At 63.3% G+C, this 17454-nt stretch overlaps 1 protein-coding gene across 1 annotated transcript in view; it reads right to left on the reverse strand.

Annotated features, from left to right (window-relative positions):
- Positions 1-15001: 15001 nt before the first annotated feature.
- LOC118916210 (zinc finger protein 709-like) overlaps positions 15002-17454 on the reverse strand; it is a 381657-nt gene continuing 379204 nt past the window's right edge. Inside the window, exon 4 of the mRNA XM_057489868.1 lies at positions 15002-15245. Within this exon, the coding sequence (XP_057345851.1) occupies positions 15189-15245 (57 nt within the window). The 3' untranslated portion in view covers positions 15002-15188. The remainder of the gene's footprint in view (positions 15246-17454) is intronic.

Here is a 17454-nt window from a genome sequence, read left to right on the forward strand (position 1 = left end):
GCTCCCCACTCAGGTGCAGTTTCCCCCGAAACAACTCCACCCAGGGCCTTTGGTGGTGTCTGTGTCTCCCACGCAGTCACGTCCATGGCGGGGGCCGCTGGTGTGCGGAGGCTGCGGAGGCCTGCCCGGCCAATGTCCCGGGGTCCTAAGGCCCTGGCAGCACCTCCCTGAGCACCCCTCCCCTGCCCTGCCCCTCCCTGCCCGGCCAGGCCCTGCCCACCTTCCCTCTGCTCCACCTCTTTGGTCTGCAAGGATCCCTGAGGGCCGGCCCTACTGTCCCCCTGTGTTCAGTGAGGGCTTTGGGGTGAGGAGAGTCTCTCAGGACACATGGTGAGTCCGTGGGGAAGCTGGGACGTGGGCCCAGATCACAGGAGTCCACGTCAGGGGACGGCCGGTCTAGGGCAGCCCGTGACACAGGGAAGGCCCGCCCCCGACCCCGAGAGCTCGCTCCGCTCACCAGAAAGCACAGGCTCAGCTGCTGGCCCACCAGGCGGGGAGGAAACGCCAGGATGGGCGGCTCGTCCTCCCTCAGCACATTCCGGGTGCTCACGGCACAGGGGCTGGTGGGCTCCAGGTCCAGCTCTAGCTCTGCTAGGCCCTGTGCCACGGGCCCCGCGTCCAAGAGCTCATGGGGCTCCAGCTCGGGGCCTGAGACCACTCCTGGGATGTCCCAGGGGCTGGTGGGCTCTGGATCTGGACCTGGCTCTGCCACGCCTGGTGCCATTCCAGCAGGTGCCCTGAGGCCCAGGCCCAAAGGCTCATGGGGCTCCAGCTCAGGGCCTGGCCCCTGGGCTGAGGCCGCTGCTGGGACATCCTCCGGCTCTGCAGGGGCTGAGGCAGGTGACACCGGCCGTCGCTCCAGCACAGGGGTCTCAGGGAGCTCCTGGATGGGCTCTAGCCACGACGCCGGCCCTCCCCGTGTCTCTGGAGCCAGCTGCATCTGCCGTGGGTCTGGAGCAGGACACAGAGGAAGGGTCGCCGCGGGCCTGATTCCCCGTGCCTCACAATGCCAGAAGAGCCCTGACTGCCTTGAAGGGAACCCCAGTCCGGGAAGCCCACCCTAGACGGTCCCCTGGCCGCAGCCCCTCACCTTCCAGCTCTGCCACCGTGGGCCCCAGGTGCTCCTCCTGGACCAAGTGGTGGAGGACTTGGCCCACCAGGGTGGATGAAAGCTGGCTGGTATCGATGGTGCAGGGCACATGCTCGGGCTCCCAGGCCAGGCGCCTAGCCCAGCCAATCCTGGGGCTGGGGGAAGCCCAGGGGGTGGCAGAGTGAGAAGCCTGGTCTTACCCCCCACACTGCCCTCCCTGCCCAGCCTTGTGTGGGCCTGGCCGCTGTGCACTCCCCTGCCTGTCCAGGCACCTGCCCCTCCCCGTTCCTGACCCTGCGTGTCCGTCCTGGGACCCCATCCTCTCCCATCCTCCCGAATAGGAAGTCCCCAGTCGTCAGCCCGTCCATGGGAATCCAAAGATGAGTGACCTGCTGGGCTCTGCTGTGGGCTCATGGGGCTCCAGCTCAGGGTCTGCCAGCGGGGCTGAGGCCACTGCTGGGACATCCTCCGGCTCTGCAGGGACTGAGGCAGGTGACACGGGCCGTCGCTCCAGCACAGGGGTCTCAGGGAGCTCCTGGACGGGCTCTAGCCACGACGCCGGCCCTCCCCGTGTCTCTGGAGCCAGCTGCGTCTGCCGTGGGTCTGGAGCAGGACACAGAGGAAGGGTCGCCGCGGGCCTGATTCCCCGTGCCTCACAATGCCAGAAGAGCCCTGACTGCCTTGAAGGGAACCCCAGTCCGGGAAGCCCACCCTAGACGGTCCCCTGGCCGCAGCCCCTCACCTTCCAGCTCTGCCACCGTGGGCCCCAGGTGCTCCTCCTGGACCAAGTGGTGGAGGTCTTGGCCCACCAGGGTGGATGAAAGCTGGCTGGTATCGATGGTGCAGGGCACATGCTCGGGCTCCCAGGCCAGGCGCCTAGCCCAGCCAATCCTGGGGCTGGGGGAAGCCCAGGGGGTGGCAGAGTGAGAAGCCTGGTCTTACCCCCCACACTGCCCTCCCTGCCCAGCCTTGTGTGGGCCTGGCCGCTGTGCACTCCCCTGCCTGTCCGGGCACCTGCCCCTCCCCCTTCCTGACCCTGCGTGTCTGTCCTGGGTCCCCATCGTCTCCCATCCCCCCGAATAGGAAGTCCCCAGTCGTCAGCCCGTCCATGGGAATCCAAAGATGAGTGACCTGCTGGGCTCTGCTGTGGGCTCATGGGGCTCCAGCTCAGGGCCTGCCAGCGGGGCTGAGGCCACTGCTGGGACATCCTCCGGCTCTGCAGGGGCTGAGGCAGGTGACACGGGCCGTCGCTCCAGCACAGGGGTCTCAGGGAGCTCCTGGACGGGCTCAGGCGACGAAGCCGGCCCTCCCCGTGTCTCTGGAGCCAGCTGCGTCTGCCGTGGGTCTGGAGCAGGACACAGAGGAAGGGTCGCCGCGGGCCTGATTCCCCGTGCCTCACAATGCCAGAAGAGCCCTGACTGCCTTGAAGGGAACCCCAGTCCGGGAAGCCCACCCTAGACGGTCCCCTGGCCGCAGCCCCTCACCTTCCAGCTCTGCCACCGTGGGCCCCAGGTGCTCCTCCTGGACCAAGTGGTGGAGGACTTGGCCCACCAGGGTGGATGAAAGCTGGACGAGATGGACGTCGCTGGGCACATGCTCGGGCTCCCAGGCCAGGCGCCTAGCCCGTCCCATCCTGGGGCTGGGGGAAGCCCAGGGGGTGGCAGAGTGAGAAGCCTGGTCTTACCCCCCACACTGCCCTCCCTGCCCTGCCTTGTGTGGGCCTGGCCGCTGTGCACTCCCCTGCCTGTCCGGGCACCTGCCCCTCCCCCTTCCTGACCCTGCGTGTCTGTCCTGGGTCCCCATCCTCTCCCATCCCCCCGAATAGGAAGTCCCCAGTCGTCAGCCTGCCCATGGGAATCTGAAGATGAGTGACCTGCTGGGCTCTGCTGGGCTCCCCCTGCCCCAAGGCCTACATGCCTCCTCCCCCGATTCTGTGACACGGGCAGTGCTCCCTCTGGACCCAGTGAATGCTCACGTTTTCAGTTCCTCCTCTGACCCATCATGCCCCCCGTTACATGAGGCGGCCGTGAGGGCATCGCCCGTGACGCTTCCCGGCTGTGACCTGCGGATGACGCCTGAGGTGACTGCCCGATTCCACACGGGCCGGGGTCCCAGTACTGTGTCTGCTTCCTTCACTCAGTTATGCTAAGTGTCCCCAAAGGGTCTGCACAAAGTGGGCCCTGCATAGCTATTGTTGCTGAAGGAAGTCCTATCAGAACCTTCTCAGGTACCCCTCTGCTGTCCCCAGAGGTCCCTCATGTGGCCAGGGTGAGGACAAGGACCAGGCACAGCCGCACGGAATCGCAAGCCTCCGTTCCAAAAGGCTGCTTCCCATGTGCTTTTCCAAATGAGCCAGGCTCCAGGCCACTGACGGGTGAGGCCAAAGGCCTTTCATCGGGTACAGAGAGGTAAGCCCCGAAGTGGCCCAGCTTGGCCGGCAGTCCTTTCTGCACTGCCGGGCGCCAGGGGAGCCCCTCTAAGCTCCTCCCGTGTTCCCCATGGGCACCCTAGCAGGCTGACCGCCAGCCACCCTGCCCGTCAGAGGAGCACGCAGAGGCTCAGACACATGTGGGGACGCTCTAGACACACCGCGGGCTGTGGGCAGAGGCCTGACTGGGCCCAGGAGGGGGTGGGTGCTCACCGGGGGAGCCGCTGGCCCGTGGTCGGCTGGCCAGCGTCCTCGGGAGGGAGGGTGGCCTCGGGAGCGCTCCGGCTGGTGTTTGGAGCCGGTTCCACTCCCGCTGTGCGCTCTCTCCCCTTCCTCCTCGCGCCTGTCCGGGGAGCCCTGCGCCTGGGGACCTCAGTCCCATGGACAGATGGCTCAGGTTCACGCTGAGGGGGGCAGCAGGGATATAGTCAGTGGGAAACCCAGGACCCACCAGGACGAGGGAGGTTTGCAGCTCACCCGAGAGCCCCCAGCCCCCTGGGGTGCGAGCAAGGAGAGGCACGGGGTGCCCCCGGGAGCGAGGTTCCAGGCCCTCTGGAGTGGGTCTGTTGGCCAATCTCGTGGGGCAGCCCTGGGAGGGCCCTGGCAGGTTACCAGGCTTGGAATGGGGTCCTGGGGTGTACGCAGCCTGCCCCAGGTCCAGGGAGATGGAGTAGGTGGGTCCATCCACCAGCTCCTCCTCGCTCCCCAGGGTGGAGCTCTGCAAAGCCGGTGCCCTGTAGCTGGGGAGCAGGCACCTGGACTGTGTGGACCTCCCCGCAGGGGGCAATGTGGGGCACAAACTGTGCCCCTGAGATCAGGCGCAGAGGGCCATCTGCCTAGACATCCAGTCCCTGAGGGAAGGGGAGGACACCCCCGGGTCAGGACTAACATGTGTGTGGAAGTACCTGGTCCCCACACTCACCTCCACGTCCTGAATCATTAGACCAGAGCTGTGACACTGACTGCCCCCTCCTGGCCAGCCTTCAGTCCCACCAATGCCCCACGCCCACCGCACACACACAGGAAAGGCCGGCAGGAAGGTCAGCCGTGATGGCTCACACAGTGGCCTGGCCCTGGAGTGGCCCGCTCTGGGCTGCCCTGTGTTACCTCGGGGCTCCTCGGGAGACACAGAAAGAGGCGTGGGAGGTGGTCTCTCAGCCAACGCCCACAGCGAGCAGGAAGACTCTCTCTCTCGGCTTCCCTGACTCCCACGCCTTCAGAAGGTTCCATAGAACAAGACCGCATGTTGCTCTGTCGAGCGCCTCCGGTCAAGTGAGCAGGACTGGGGTCTGCGACCAGGAGCTGGGTTCCGTCCGGGTCACAATTGAGGTTCTACTGGGCGTGTCTTCAGTGACATCACTTCTTCGAGGGTCCATTTCCTGGGCCCCTCCCTGCCTTCAGACACGCCCACGTGCCCCTCTGGGCTGCTGACTGCCCACCCTCCTGGCCCTTGCCATGCACGACTTAGCAGATCTCCACCAGAGCCCTCCCGTCGCTCTTTGGCAATGTCACCAGGGACCCATCTCTGAGGGGACAAGAGCCGAGCTCAGGCCTCTTTTTCTCCCCAGTTCCCTGTCCTGCTGAGGCCATGGCACCTTCCAGGAGCTGCCCAACGTTCCAACCTGCACAGGGAGGGTCATGCCAGACATGCCTCCCTAAGGACTTCCCCAGGGATGCATGGGGGGTGACGTCACGTGTGTCTCACTCACAGACTCAGAGATGGCAGAATGCCAACCAGGCTTGGCATGGAGCGTGGAACACCATGCAAGTCAGGCCGGGGTCCGGGCCTTGTGATCTTGGGCAAGTCACTTCCCCTCTAGGCCATGTTCAGGTGTGCACCTTGAAGGGGCAGCAATGAGAGGAGATCCAGGTGTTGCCATCTACTGGCATCCACCTTCCAAAGGTCCAGGCTGCTCTCAAACTAGGTGCTTTTCAGACCAATCAGTAAATGGGTCAGAGTAGCACACTGGAAATGAGGTCTATGCTGCCTCTCAAATCCAAGGTGATCCACCAGGCTGCTGTGCTCTTTTGTGTGTGTGTGTGTGTTGGAGGGCGTGCAGATACAACACCTTATTCTTCAGCTTAGAAGGGAGAGCTTTGCATGCCCACAAGATAGACTTCTAGAAACTTCTATAAGGCGAAAGGCCCCTGAATTTTTGTTGGATTTATTTCCCACCTTCTGACAGGTGTGTGTTCTATCAATATGCTTAGACAAGTTGTGCTTCCTGATCACTGGGTCCAATCAGCATAGTACCATCAATGGGATGGGCCAGTGTGACAGCTGGAAGGAAAAGGAGACGAAGTTTCCTTCTGACTAAATGACAGCCTAAGTCTGGAGGTCTGATATGCCTCTGAGATAGTTTTCTCTCCTTGCCGGCTGGAAGCTAACTGCCCTGCTGGTCTTTACTCACAGGAAGAGAACAAAGAGCATTTTCCTGACCAATACTTACACACTGGGTGCTTGGGGACCAAGTGATGAAGCCCCACGTGCAGCAGTAGCTGCAATCTGAGACACTCCGATCACGGTGACCATCACGCACTGTCATCTCCAAGATTCGTCCGTTTTCTGAGTAGGCCAATAAGGGTTTGTGGAAATCACCACCCCGACTTCTTCCAAGTCCTTGCTGGGAACTCCAGTCTGTAACCTCTCCTGGAAGGCAGTACTGCTTTCAATATATACTTCAGAGGGAGTTCTAGAGGCTTGTACTTGCCCTGCCACACAGCACGAACTCCTGGCCGGCACAGTCCCCCGTGGCTAGCAAGGAGGAAGCCGGGAGCTCTGCGTCCCTGACAGCTCGGCCCTGTGGCCTCTGACACCGAAGGAGCGGCACTGCGGGCACTTGGTCGGGGTGGGGGGGGGGGTGCTGCTCCTGATACCAAGACCCGGTCCTCGTCCCTGAGGTCAAATCACAAAACACAATGACAAGGTTTTGAGGAAAGGAAAGGATAGTTTATTGACTTGCTAGCAAACGAGGGAGTGGCAGGCTCCTGCCTTAGAGAACCACCGTCCTCCTGACACGCAAGCGGTCAGGGCTTTTCCAGGGGAAATCGTGGGAGAGGGGCTGGGGTGCAGACACATGAAGTAGCAGCTTGCAGGGGTCCAAGCAGACATTCCTGCACCGATTCACTAGCTTTCTGATTTTCTTTTCTGCTCCTCCTCAGTCCCTGGGGACTGGATGCTTAGGGTTGAACAAAATCGGCTTTCAGCTTTATCTCTGATCCTCAGAAGCAGAAAATCTGGAGAACAATTAGAAACTGCCCTGCTCCCCCCACCCCCTCGGGTTAGTGGTTACAAAGTTTCTGGGGCTACTTGAGTTCACTTTCAGGTGAATGCTGGTGTTCAGTTTTGAACAGAGATTTGATTCCCCTTTTCTTCTATTACAGATTCATTTCTTACTGCATTCCCTTAAGAGCAGTCCCACACAGATCATGAAATGTCTTGAGGGAGAGTTTCTGACTTTATTCCGGGAAGGTAGCCACCAGTTGAAAAGCACAGCTCTAAGCGTTTCTTGGAATATCAGTGCTGGCTGACAAGACAGGAACTGCCACCTGCGGTTCAGACTTCCAGTGGACTTGGCTTATGTGTTCAAATTCTGCAACTGTTGCTGTTAGAATCAGCAAGGGAGTGTCTCCTTGCACCTGGCTGGAGCCGGCAGCCTTGCATTTAATACTCGCATGCAGAATTTTCTCAAGAGCCCCTCCCCCACTTCTAGCACGTGAACAAGTTGGGGAAATGAGAAGAGGGGACCCACAGAGGCCTTTATGTCCAGACCCACTGCCCCACTCGGTGCACAGAGGCCTCAGGAGCCGAGGGGGCAGTGCTTGCAACCCAGGGCCTCCGCTTCGCCTTGCAGGGTGTTTCCCCTGCTGCTGCTGCTGCTGCTGCTGCTACACTTGTTACCACTTTCAGAAATCTACAAGAAAAACACAAAGGACCTCGGGCCTCACTGAGGTTTCGGTCTAGTAAACAGGCGAGGCTACCCATCCCAGGAGTCAGCCTGTCCCGGCCCTGCCCCCGCCATCCTGGGTAGCTCCTGACCCACTAGGGTCGGCCAAGCTCCAGTCACAGGCGCCAGAGGTCGAAGAACCGGGGGAAGCGGAGCGGCAGCGAGCCCTGGTGCTCAGCGTGCACCTACCCCAGCGGGCCCCGCAGGGAAGGCGGGGCTCTCGGGGGAGGCGAGTCTCACGGCTAAAGCTGAAGACCGCTTCCCTCCCACTTCCTCGGCTTCCCTGCTGAGGCCGGGCGGGGCGCCGCTCGTCCGGGGCGGGCAGTCTCAGGGGTCTGCGCCACCCCACTCTCGCCGCTGCACTCCTCGTCCCGCCCGCCCGACGACCTCGCACATCCACGTTTCTGCGCGGGCACGAGTTTCGCGTGCATCCGAGACGGAGAACTCCCGGATCGGTGGCTCCCGTGAAGCCCGCCTCCAGAACTGTGTGTGAGGCTTTTCTGGGAGGTGCGCAGGTGCCCTCCAGATCAGGGCCGGGTCCTCGGTGGGCAGGGAAGGAAGGGTCCTGGGTGTCCTGTCTCCGTCCGCGCCCTCCTGGTTTCGGCCCTGGATCGGCCACGTCCCCAGCGGTGACAGCATGGAAGTACATCGCGCTCCCCCGGGGGGCGCTGTACCCGGCTTACTCACCCCGGGCCTCCTCCCCCAGCACCCAACCCATCAGAGTCTCTTGCCAGCATTAGCCTTGGGCGCCACCCGCCCCCGGTCGGACGCCTTTTGTAGTTTCCCATCTCCCCAGCACGGGCAAGGCCCGCCATCTTTGAGGCCCTGCGTGGCTCTCAGAACTTGTTACTCGACTCTCTCCCCTCCACCTCACTCCCTTACCTTTGCCCCCACTTTGCCCTTCTCTCCCTTTGTTCCCAACTTCTCTTCACTTTCATTCTCAACTCACACCTCACCTCCTCCAAGAAGACTTCCCTGATTCCCCGGAGATTGGGTGGCCGTGCATCTGTGCCCCAGAAAGAAGGGTCCTCACCTGTCTTATTCACGCTGTGAGGTTCCCACCTCTTCTTAGCAGAGTGTTGCAGCCTAGATTGTGCACAGCACCCCCCCCCAAAACCCCACGTTCAGATATTGAAACCCTAACACACAGGACCACAGGAGAGAGTGGAGGTAGAGTGTTTCACAAGATAATGAAGTTCAGATGAGGCCATTTGGGTGGGCCCTAATCCAGTATGACTGGTATCCTTCTAAGATTAGGACACACACACACACACACACACACACACACATGCACACAGAGGGAAAACCTTGTGAGGGAAGACGGCCATCTACATCTACATGCCCAGGAGAGAGGCCTCAGCAGACACCCTGACCTTGGGCTTCCAGCCTCCAGGACCAGGAGACAATACATTTGTTGGTTAAGTCGCCAGGAACGTAGCACTGTGTTATGGCAGCCTGAGCAGACTGATACACCCAGTGAAGGCTCTGATAAGTCCTGCAGTTAGGAGCCCCTGCGACTGCCCTGGGAATGGGGCAGAGGATGAGCAGAGAGAGTTCTCACTCTCCAAGTGGGAACTGGGTATGGTTTGCTGTGTGACTGTCCTCACACAAACGCAGGCTGTGAACCCAGGAGCTGGAGAAGACCCTCAGACGGTATGGCCCCAGGCCTGCTGAGGCAGTTCCTAGAGGGCTTGGGGGTGGTGGGCGTGCAGGGCAGTTCTGCTTGTTCATAATACTCAGTAGCCCATGGGAGCAGCCAAGGGCTGCTGGGCCCCACCCAGCATCAGCTTTCCTGCACCGTTTATGTCGTCTGCAAAGCAGCTGCCATTAGTGGCCCCATCTTCTGGATGGGGATCTCAGCAGGTTGGCTGGCCGAGGCCTTTCAGCTGATCAGTGCTGGAGGCAATATTCAAACCTGGGCCCAAGTTCTTAACCTCCACTGGGGCTTAACGTGCCCGCTGGCAGAACAACAGGGTGCGGTGGGGCCTGAGGCACGGGCCGGGGGCAGGGGAATGGGACTCCTGGGAGGCGGGCCCCACCAGCCCCCTCAGAAGGAAAGTGAGGTGGGCGGAGCCTGGAGAGAGCCGCCAGCGGTTTATTTCTCTGGCGGAGCTGGGGGGGCTCAGGGTAGAGGAAAGTCGTCCAGCTTCTGGCCCAGCATCTTGAGGTCATCCCGGAAGCGTGTCGGAGTGAGGACGTGCGAGGACCCTGGGCAGGAGCCGAGGGGTGGGGAGGTGGGGTCACTGCCTGGGGACCCTCCAACCGGGGTCCCTGGGAACTCCGGAATTGACTGTGGGGACGCAGGAGTCTAGACCCCTTAGAAACGCCCAGGCAGGAGTTGGTGTCACGGCGGGAGGCCAGCTGCACGAAGGGGAACAGCCTCCACACGGTGGGGCGGCTCGCCTCTGTCCAACGGGCCACGAGCAGAGGGCACGACCCAGCACGAAGGTGGCCAGGTGCGCCGCAGCTACATACGGGTCCTTGAGGAGGCAGCGGCAGCCCGGGGAGCTGCCCGAGGCGGCCGACGGAGGAGGTGCCAGAGCAGCTGCCCCAGCAGAGGCTCCGGAGGAGCAGCAAGCAGACTGGGGTCCTGGGGCGCCAGGGGCCGCCTGCCCGGAGGGGAAGCAGCTCTCCTCCACATGCAGCCAGGACACCGGCAGGGCCGCGGGCCCCCGATGACAGCAGCTACAGGGCCACGCACGGGTGATCAGAAGAGGCAGGTTATCCGGGGTTCCCCCCATTATCCTGCTTCCACCCCGTCCCCACTGCCCTCTGGGCTCCAGGCCCTGTGCGGAGGATCCTGTCAATCACCAGCACCCGGGGGATCCCTATCTCGGGAAGGCTCCTGGGCATCACCTACTCACAGAGGAAAATGGGTCCCAGAGGGGGCGGGGAACCACCCTTCAGTCTGACACAACCGATCGGCAGTGGAGCGGGATTCCAGCTGCACCAGTCTTTAGGACGCCCCCACACCCAGCATGGCCCGAAGCTTCCCTGATGCTGGGGAACAGCCCACCCCCTCCCGATCGCCCCAGCCCAGAAACTCACCTGGCCCTGGCCAGGATTTTAAACGTGGGACCTGTATAACTGTAACACTCCCTTATTGCCGGGCCCCTGGCCTGGGGGCTCCAGCTGGCAGGACAGGGTGTAGCTGCAGGACAGAGGGACACCTGTGAGCCCCTGGGGCCACATGGCAGGGCGCCCTTCCCCCAGAGCCCGCCGGCAGCTGCAGCCCACGCCTGACTCCGGACGGCCTCACCTCTGCTCCTCATCCAGGGGCTCCAGGGGCTCCATGGCCTGGAGAAAGGACTCGAAGCCCTCATCGGGCTCCAGTTTATACAGCCTGGCCAGCCTCTTCTGCATGAGGATCTCACTTTGGAGGAGAGCGAACTGGGGAGGAGCAAGAATGGGGTACAGAGAAGGAGGGCTGTGAGGAGTGGGGCACTGGGATGGTCCCGGATCTTTGCTCACGGGAACCCGCCTTCCTTCCAATGCCATCCAGCCCTGCCCGTTCCCACTGTTGGGTCTCCAACTCCTCTTCCAGGAAGGTGGCCTTGACGCCACACCCCGGCCCCCACCTGACAAAGTCTTAAGTGTCCTGAGCTCTGCGTTTCTTTACTCTCACAAGACACGTTAGGCCCAGGGGATGGGCTGGACAGGGTCCTGCTCAGGGGATCTTGTTGGTAGGAAGGCAACCAAAGTGCATCAGAAACAGCCCCCTGAGCCCAGAAGGAGGCCGGAAAGTCCCCATCCTTTCTCAAGGTGGAGGACCGCCAGGGCCCTCCAAGGGGCAGGACTGCCCAGAAACAGCACCCGGGCCTGGCCTGGGCTCGGGGCTACCGAGAAGCGGGGACTGCACCGGGGAGCTGAGGCCTGAGGCGGGAAGGCACTGCCAGCCCGCGATGTGCTTCCTGCCCTGAAGGAGCAGCATCCCTCCCCCTGGGCAAGGCCTGAGGGGGAGACCAGTCCTGCCCAGGTGCTGCCCCCTGGAGCCCTCAGCCCCACCTGCCCTGGGGCCAGGAACCGGGGCTTAGGTAGATCCTTCTGGCAGTCCTCTCCAAGAAGCCCAGGTCCTGGGGTGGAGGAGAGACTCTCAGGAATAGGGGAGGCCCGGTGCTGAGAGTTCCGGGCTCACTGAGGCTCTCTCCTCCCTAAAGCTCACCATCCTGCCCCCCCTGTGCCCCTCTGGGCTCACTCACCTCCTCATCATTTTCCAGGTGTTTGTAAACGAAGTCATACAGGATCAGTCCGAGGTAGGGGACCGTGCTCTGTGCCACCGGGGTGGGGAGGTGATGAGTCGCCTGCCTGCCTCAGGGGCGCCCACAGAGCACCCCCTGAACCCACACCCGCAGTCCCCAGCTCCCTTGGACCACCCTGTGCTGCCTCCCTCCCCTCCCTTCGCCCTGCTCTCCCGTCCCGGGCCCTCCCAGGGCTGGCTTTTGGCCAGTCCCAGGACCTGTGGGCCCTGCTCCTGTCCTCCAACTTCTCCCTGTACCCAGCTGCTCTCGCCCTCCTGGTCAGCCCAGTGCCGGCAGTTCAGAGGTGGTGGGACCAGGGGCAGGTGCAGAGCTCCCCCACCGCCCCCGACCCTTCCCATGCCTCTCTCACCTTCCTCTTCCTCACGTCGGGTGCCATGCGGTCCCACAGCATTTGCATCAACGTGAAGGTCATCTCCTGCAAGGTCCAGGACACTCAGGTGCTCATGCTCCCCTCCCACGAGGCCTCCCAGAGCCAGACCGTGGTGGATGGATGCCTTGCCCGAGCCCCCTGGCACCTACGCTGTCCCCACCTCCAGCAGGCTCTCGGCCTAGAGCGACCCCAGCTCCAGCACACACTCATACTCATGGTGGTCCTTGGGCCAGGCCACGGCCGCCGCCCTGAGAGGGTCAGGGGAGGTCCCTCTGCCTCCCAGGGTGCCCTGAGCACTCACTGTCAGCTGGCTATCAGCACGGCTCCCCTCACATGACTGTGGGGGGCACAAAGCCGAAGCCCGTCTTGTGCTCCCTGGACCCTGCTCACCTGGGAGGCCCGCCCGCCAGGCTGACGGCAACCCTCCATGTGCACATGAGGAGCCCGAGGCCACAGAGGGGCCGTGTCAGGCTCAGGGGACCCAGGGGACAAGCCGACCTTGCTTGGCCACAGGCCCCACTCCTGCTGCCGACCCCACACCAGCCCCAGCCCTGACGGGGGTCTGTTCTCTGGGTCCTCACTGGATGCCATCAGCTCCCCCCTCTCAAGTCTGGCCCCCAGCTGGGACACAGCACGGCAGGCAGAGGACTTGCCCCAAGGACCCCTCCCTTCCAGACCTCTACCCTCCATTTACCTTGAACCGCCGCTTCCTGTGAACCCACTTGTCCTGCGTTTTCAGTTTTTCATATACCGCCAGGCAGACGCTAAGGGGAGGGGAGAGGAGGAGGGACACATGTGGCCAGCAGGCGGAGAGTCTCGGGGCCGACCCCTTTTCCTGGGGATCCTAGAAGGCCCACTAGCCCGCAGGAGGCTTTCCACCATGGCCCTGAGCCCTGGGAATCCGTGGCCTGCGGAGGGGGCTTCATGTTTCCCCCCGGGGCCTCCATTCCCTGTTCTCCCGGGAGCGAATCTGCCTTGGGCCAGGTCGCTGTCCTTGGGGCAGAGACCTCCTGCTGCAGAACGCAAGCTCAAGATCTCCAGTGGGCTTCAACCCACACCTGACATTGCAGGGAACTGATTCCTGCGGCGGAACCCGTGGCCTAACCCACAGGGGCCCCCAAGAGCCCGCCATCCCTGTCCTTAGGCTCTGCCGCCTCCCAGGAAGTCCCAGCCCACTGAGGGACACTGCCAGACCTAGGGGTGTCCCTGTCCACTCAGGTGTCCTGGTCCCGGGGACAGGCCTACCCACCAGGACACATGACCCCAGGTGCTGTGCAGACGATGAATAGCAGGGCGCTGCAGGGCGGAGAGAATGGCACGGAGGGCAATGTGGTTCCTGAGGCTCAGACTCTCCTGGGAGGGAAGACAGAGCTGAGAGCGTGGCCTGCTTCTCTGCCTCTGTCCCCCCATGAACTCCTGTCCTTAAGGGGGCAGACACCCAGGGAGCCCAGCACACCTGGTACCTGGTGAGCAGCCCTCCTGGGTGGAGGACTGTGGCTCAACCCAAGGAAGGGGCCAGGGATGGCTGTCCCACCCCCGGGGTCTGCGAGTCCAGGTCCGCACACCCCTGGCAGGAGGGGCCCAGGGACCGTGCAGGGCAGACCATAGGAACCCGTCCTCAGAGCGGACAACGGAGAGGAGCAGTTTCCAAGATGCCAGGATGGACCCCGGGGGCCGTCCCGTGACATACCATGGCCACCCAGATCCAGAACTCCACCACTCGGGCCCTGTCCTGGGCCGTCATGCTCGGGGTCATGAGGCAGGTGGTGGTGACCACATTGATCAAGGTGTCACATTCCATCAGGAGCCTCTGTATGGTGGGAGCCAGGCACCCAGTGTCTCCCATCTGTGGCTGCTCCTTAATGGACTTCTTACATTCCAAAATGTCCTTATACAGCCCCTGGGGATCACAAGGGAGGGTCATCCAGCTGTGCCCCTGGTGCCCCCGTGCCCAGGCGGAGTCACCGGTCAGAGCTGGAGCCCAGGCAGCTGTGGACGTGCTGTGAGCCTCGTGGCGGTCCAGGTTTCAGACCCCATCCACTGAGGCGCCCAGGACCGGATGCACAGGACCCCACACTGGTGGGGAACGGAGGGGCTCTGCTCGCAGGCACCCTCACTCACCTCCTCCCTGCAGCCCAAGGCAGCTCACGCCTGCCCGTCCTGGGGCATCTGCCTCCCATTCTGCCACCCCGTGGATCCCGCTCCCCACTCAGGTGCAGTTTCCCCCGAAACAACTCCACCCAGGGCCTTTGGTGGTGTCTGTGTCTCCCACGCAGTCACGTCCATGGCGGGGGCCGCTGGTGTGCGGAGGCTGCGGAGGCCTGCCCGGCCAATGTCCCGGGGTCCTAAGGCCCTGGCAGCACCTCCCTGAGCACCCCTCCCCTGCCCTGCCCCTCCCTGCCCGGCCAGGCCCTGCCCACCTTCCCTCTGCTCCACCTCTTTGGTCTGCAAGGATCCCTGAGGGCCGGCCCTACTGTCCCCCTGTGTTCAGTGAGGGCTTTGGGGTGAGGAGAGTCTCTCAGGACACATGGTGAGTCCGTGGGGAAGCTGGGACGTGGGCCCAGATCACAGGAGTCCACGTCAGGGGACGGCCGGTCTAGGGCAGCCCGTGACACAGGGAAGGCCCGCCCCCGACCCCGAGAGCTCGCTCCGCTCACCAGAAAGCACAGGCTCAGCTGCTGGCCCACCAGGCGGGGAGGAAACGCCAGGATGGGCGGCTCGTCCTCCCTCAGCACATTCCGGGTGCTCACGGCACAGGGGCTGGTGGGCTCCAGGTCCAGCTCTAGCTCTGCTAGGCCCTGTGCCACGGGCCCCGCGTCCAAGAGCTCATGGGGCTCCAGCTCGGGGCCTGAGACCACTCCTGGGATGTCCCAGGGGCTGGTGGGCTCTGGATCTGGACCTGGCTCTGCCACGCCTGGTGCCATTCCAGCAGGTGCCCTGAGGCCCAGGCCCAAAGGCTCATGGGGCTCCAGCTCAGGGCCTGGCCCCTGGGCTGAGGCCGCTGCTGGGACATCCTCCGGCTCTGCAGGGGCTGAGGCAGGTGACACCGGCCGTCGCTCCAGCACAGGGGTCTCAGGGAGCTCCTGGATGGGCTCTAGCCACGACGCCGGCCCTCCCCGTGTCTCTGGAGCCAGCTGCATCTGCCGTGGGTCTGGAGCAGGACACAGAGGAAGGGTCGCCGCGGGCCTGATTCCCCGTGCCTCACAATGCCAGAAGAGCCCTGACTGCCTTGAAGGGAACCCCAGTCCGGGAAGCCCACCCTAGACGGTCCCCTGGCCGCAGCCCCTCACCTTCCAGCTCTGCCACCGTGGGCCCCAGGTGCTCCTCCTGGACCAAGTGGTGGAGGACTTGGCCCACCAGGGTGGATGAAAGCTGGCTGGTATCGATGGTGCAGGGCACATGCTCGGGCTCCCAGGCCAGGCGCCTAGCCCAGCCAATCCTGGGGCTGGGGGAAGCCCAGGGGGTGGCAGAGTGAGAAGCCTGGTCTTACCCCCCACACTGCCCTCCCTGCCCAGCCTTGTGTGGGCCTGGCCGCTGTGCACTCCCCTGCCTGTCCAGGCACCTGCCCCTCCCCGTTCCTGACCCTGCGTGTCCGTCCTGGGACCCCATCCTCTCCCATCCTCCCGAATAGGAAGTCCCCAGTCGTCAGCCCGTCCATGGGAATCCAAAGATGAGTGACCTGCTGGGCTCTGCTGTGCGCCCTCTGCCCCAAGGCCTACACGCCTCCTCCGCCCATTTTGTGCACACAGGCAGTGCCCCCTCCTGGCCCAGTGAATGCTCACTTTCTCAGATCCTCCTCTGGCCCCTCGTCATGCCCCCCATTACATGAGGAGGCCGTGAGGGTATCGCCCGTGATGCTTCCCGGCTGTGACCTGTGGATGACGCCTGAAGTGACTGCCTGATTCCACACGGGCCGGGGTCCCAGTACTGTGTTTGCTTCCTTCGCTCAGTTATGCTAAGTGTCCCCAAAGGGTCTGCACAAAGTGGGTGCTGCATACCTATTGTGGCTGAAGGAAGTCCTACCCGAACCTTCCCAGGTACCGCTCTGCTATCGCCAGAGGTCCCCCATGTGGCCAGGGTGAGGACAAGGACAGGGCCCAGCCACAGGGAATCGCAAGCCTCTGTTCCAAAGGCTGCTTCCCATGTGCTTTTCCAAATGAGCCAGGCTCCAGGCCACTGACGGGTGAGGCCAAAGGCTTTTCATCGGGTACAGAGAAGTAAGCCCCAAAGTGGCCCAGCTTGGCCGGCAGTCCTTTCTGCACTGCCGGGCGCCAGGGGAGCCCCTCTAAGCTCCTCCCGTGTTCCCCATGGGCACCTTAACAGGCTGACCGCCAGCCACCCTGCCTGTGAGAGGAGCACGCAGAGGCTCAGACACATGTGGGGACACTCAAGACACACCGCGGGCTGTGGGCAGAGGCCCGACTGTGCCCAGGAGGGGGTGGGTGCTCACCGGGGGAGCCGCTGGCCCGTGGCTGGCTGGTCAGCATCCTTTGCAGAGAGTAGGGGCCAAGAAGCATTCCAGCTGAGGGTTGCCCCTGAAGATGACCTTGTCCTGAACAGTCCCTGCTTCTCTTTCACACGTGTGGGCTGGCCAGCGTCCTCGGGAGGGAGGGTGGCCTCGGGAGCGCTCCGGCTGGTGTTTGGAGCTGGTTCCACTCGTCCCGTGCGCTTTCTCCCCTTCCTCCTCGCGCCTGTCCGGGGAGCCCTGCGCCTGGGGACCTCAGTCCCATGGACAGATGGCTCAGGTTCACGCTGAGGGGGGCAGCAGGGATATAGTCAGTGGGAAACCCAGGACCCACCAGGACAAGGGAGGTTTGCAGCTCACCCGAGCGCCCCCAGCCCCGTGGGATGCAAGCAAGGAGCGGCACGTGGTGCCCCCGGGAGCGAGGTTCCAGGCCCTCTGGAGTGGGTCTGTTGACCAATCTCGTGGGGCAGCCCTGGGAGGGCCCCGGCAGGTTACCAGGCTTGGAATGGGGTCCTGGGGTGTAGGCAGCCTGTCCCTGGTCCAGGGAGATGGAGTAGGTGGGTCCATCCACCCATCAGCTCCTCCTCGCTCCCCAGGGTGGAGCTCTGCAAAGCCAGAGCTTGGTAGCGGGTGAGGAGGCACCCGGGGCTGCGTGGACCTCCCCGCAGGGGGCCATGTGGAACCCAAACCCTGCCCCCGAGATCAGGCACACAGGGCCATCTGCCTAGACCTCCAGTCCCTGGGGGAAGAAGAGGCCCCCCCCCCGGGCTCAGGATTATCATGTGGGTGGAAGTACCTGGTCCCCACACTCACCTCCACTACTGAGTGTTGAGACCAGAGCTGTGACACTGAGTGCCCCCCTGCTCCCCAGCCTTCAGTCCCCCCATGCCCCACG

The sequence above is a fragment of the Manis pentadactyla genome, chromosome 12 (genome assembly GCF_030020395.1).
Source record: "Manis pentadactyla isolate mManPen7 chromosome 12, mManPen7.hap1, whole genome shotgun sequence".
NCBI classification, from domain to species: Eukaryota; Metazoa; Chordata; class Mammalia; order Pholidota; family Manidae; genus Manis; species Manis pentadactyla.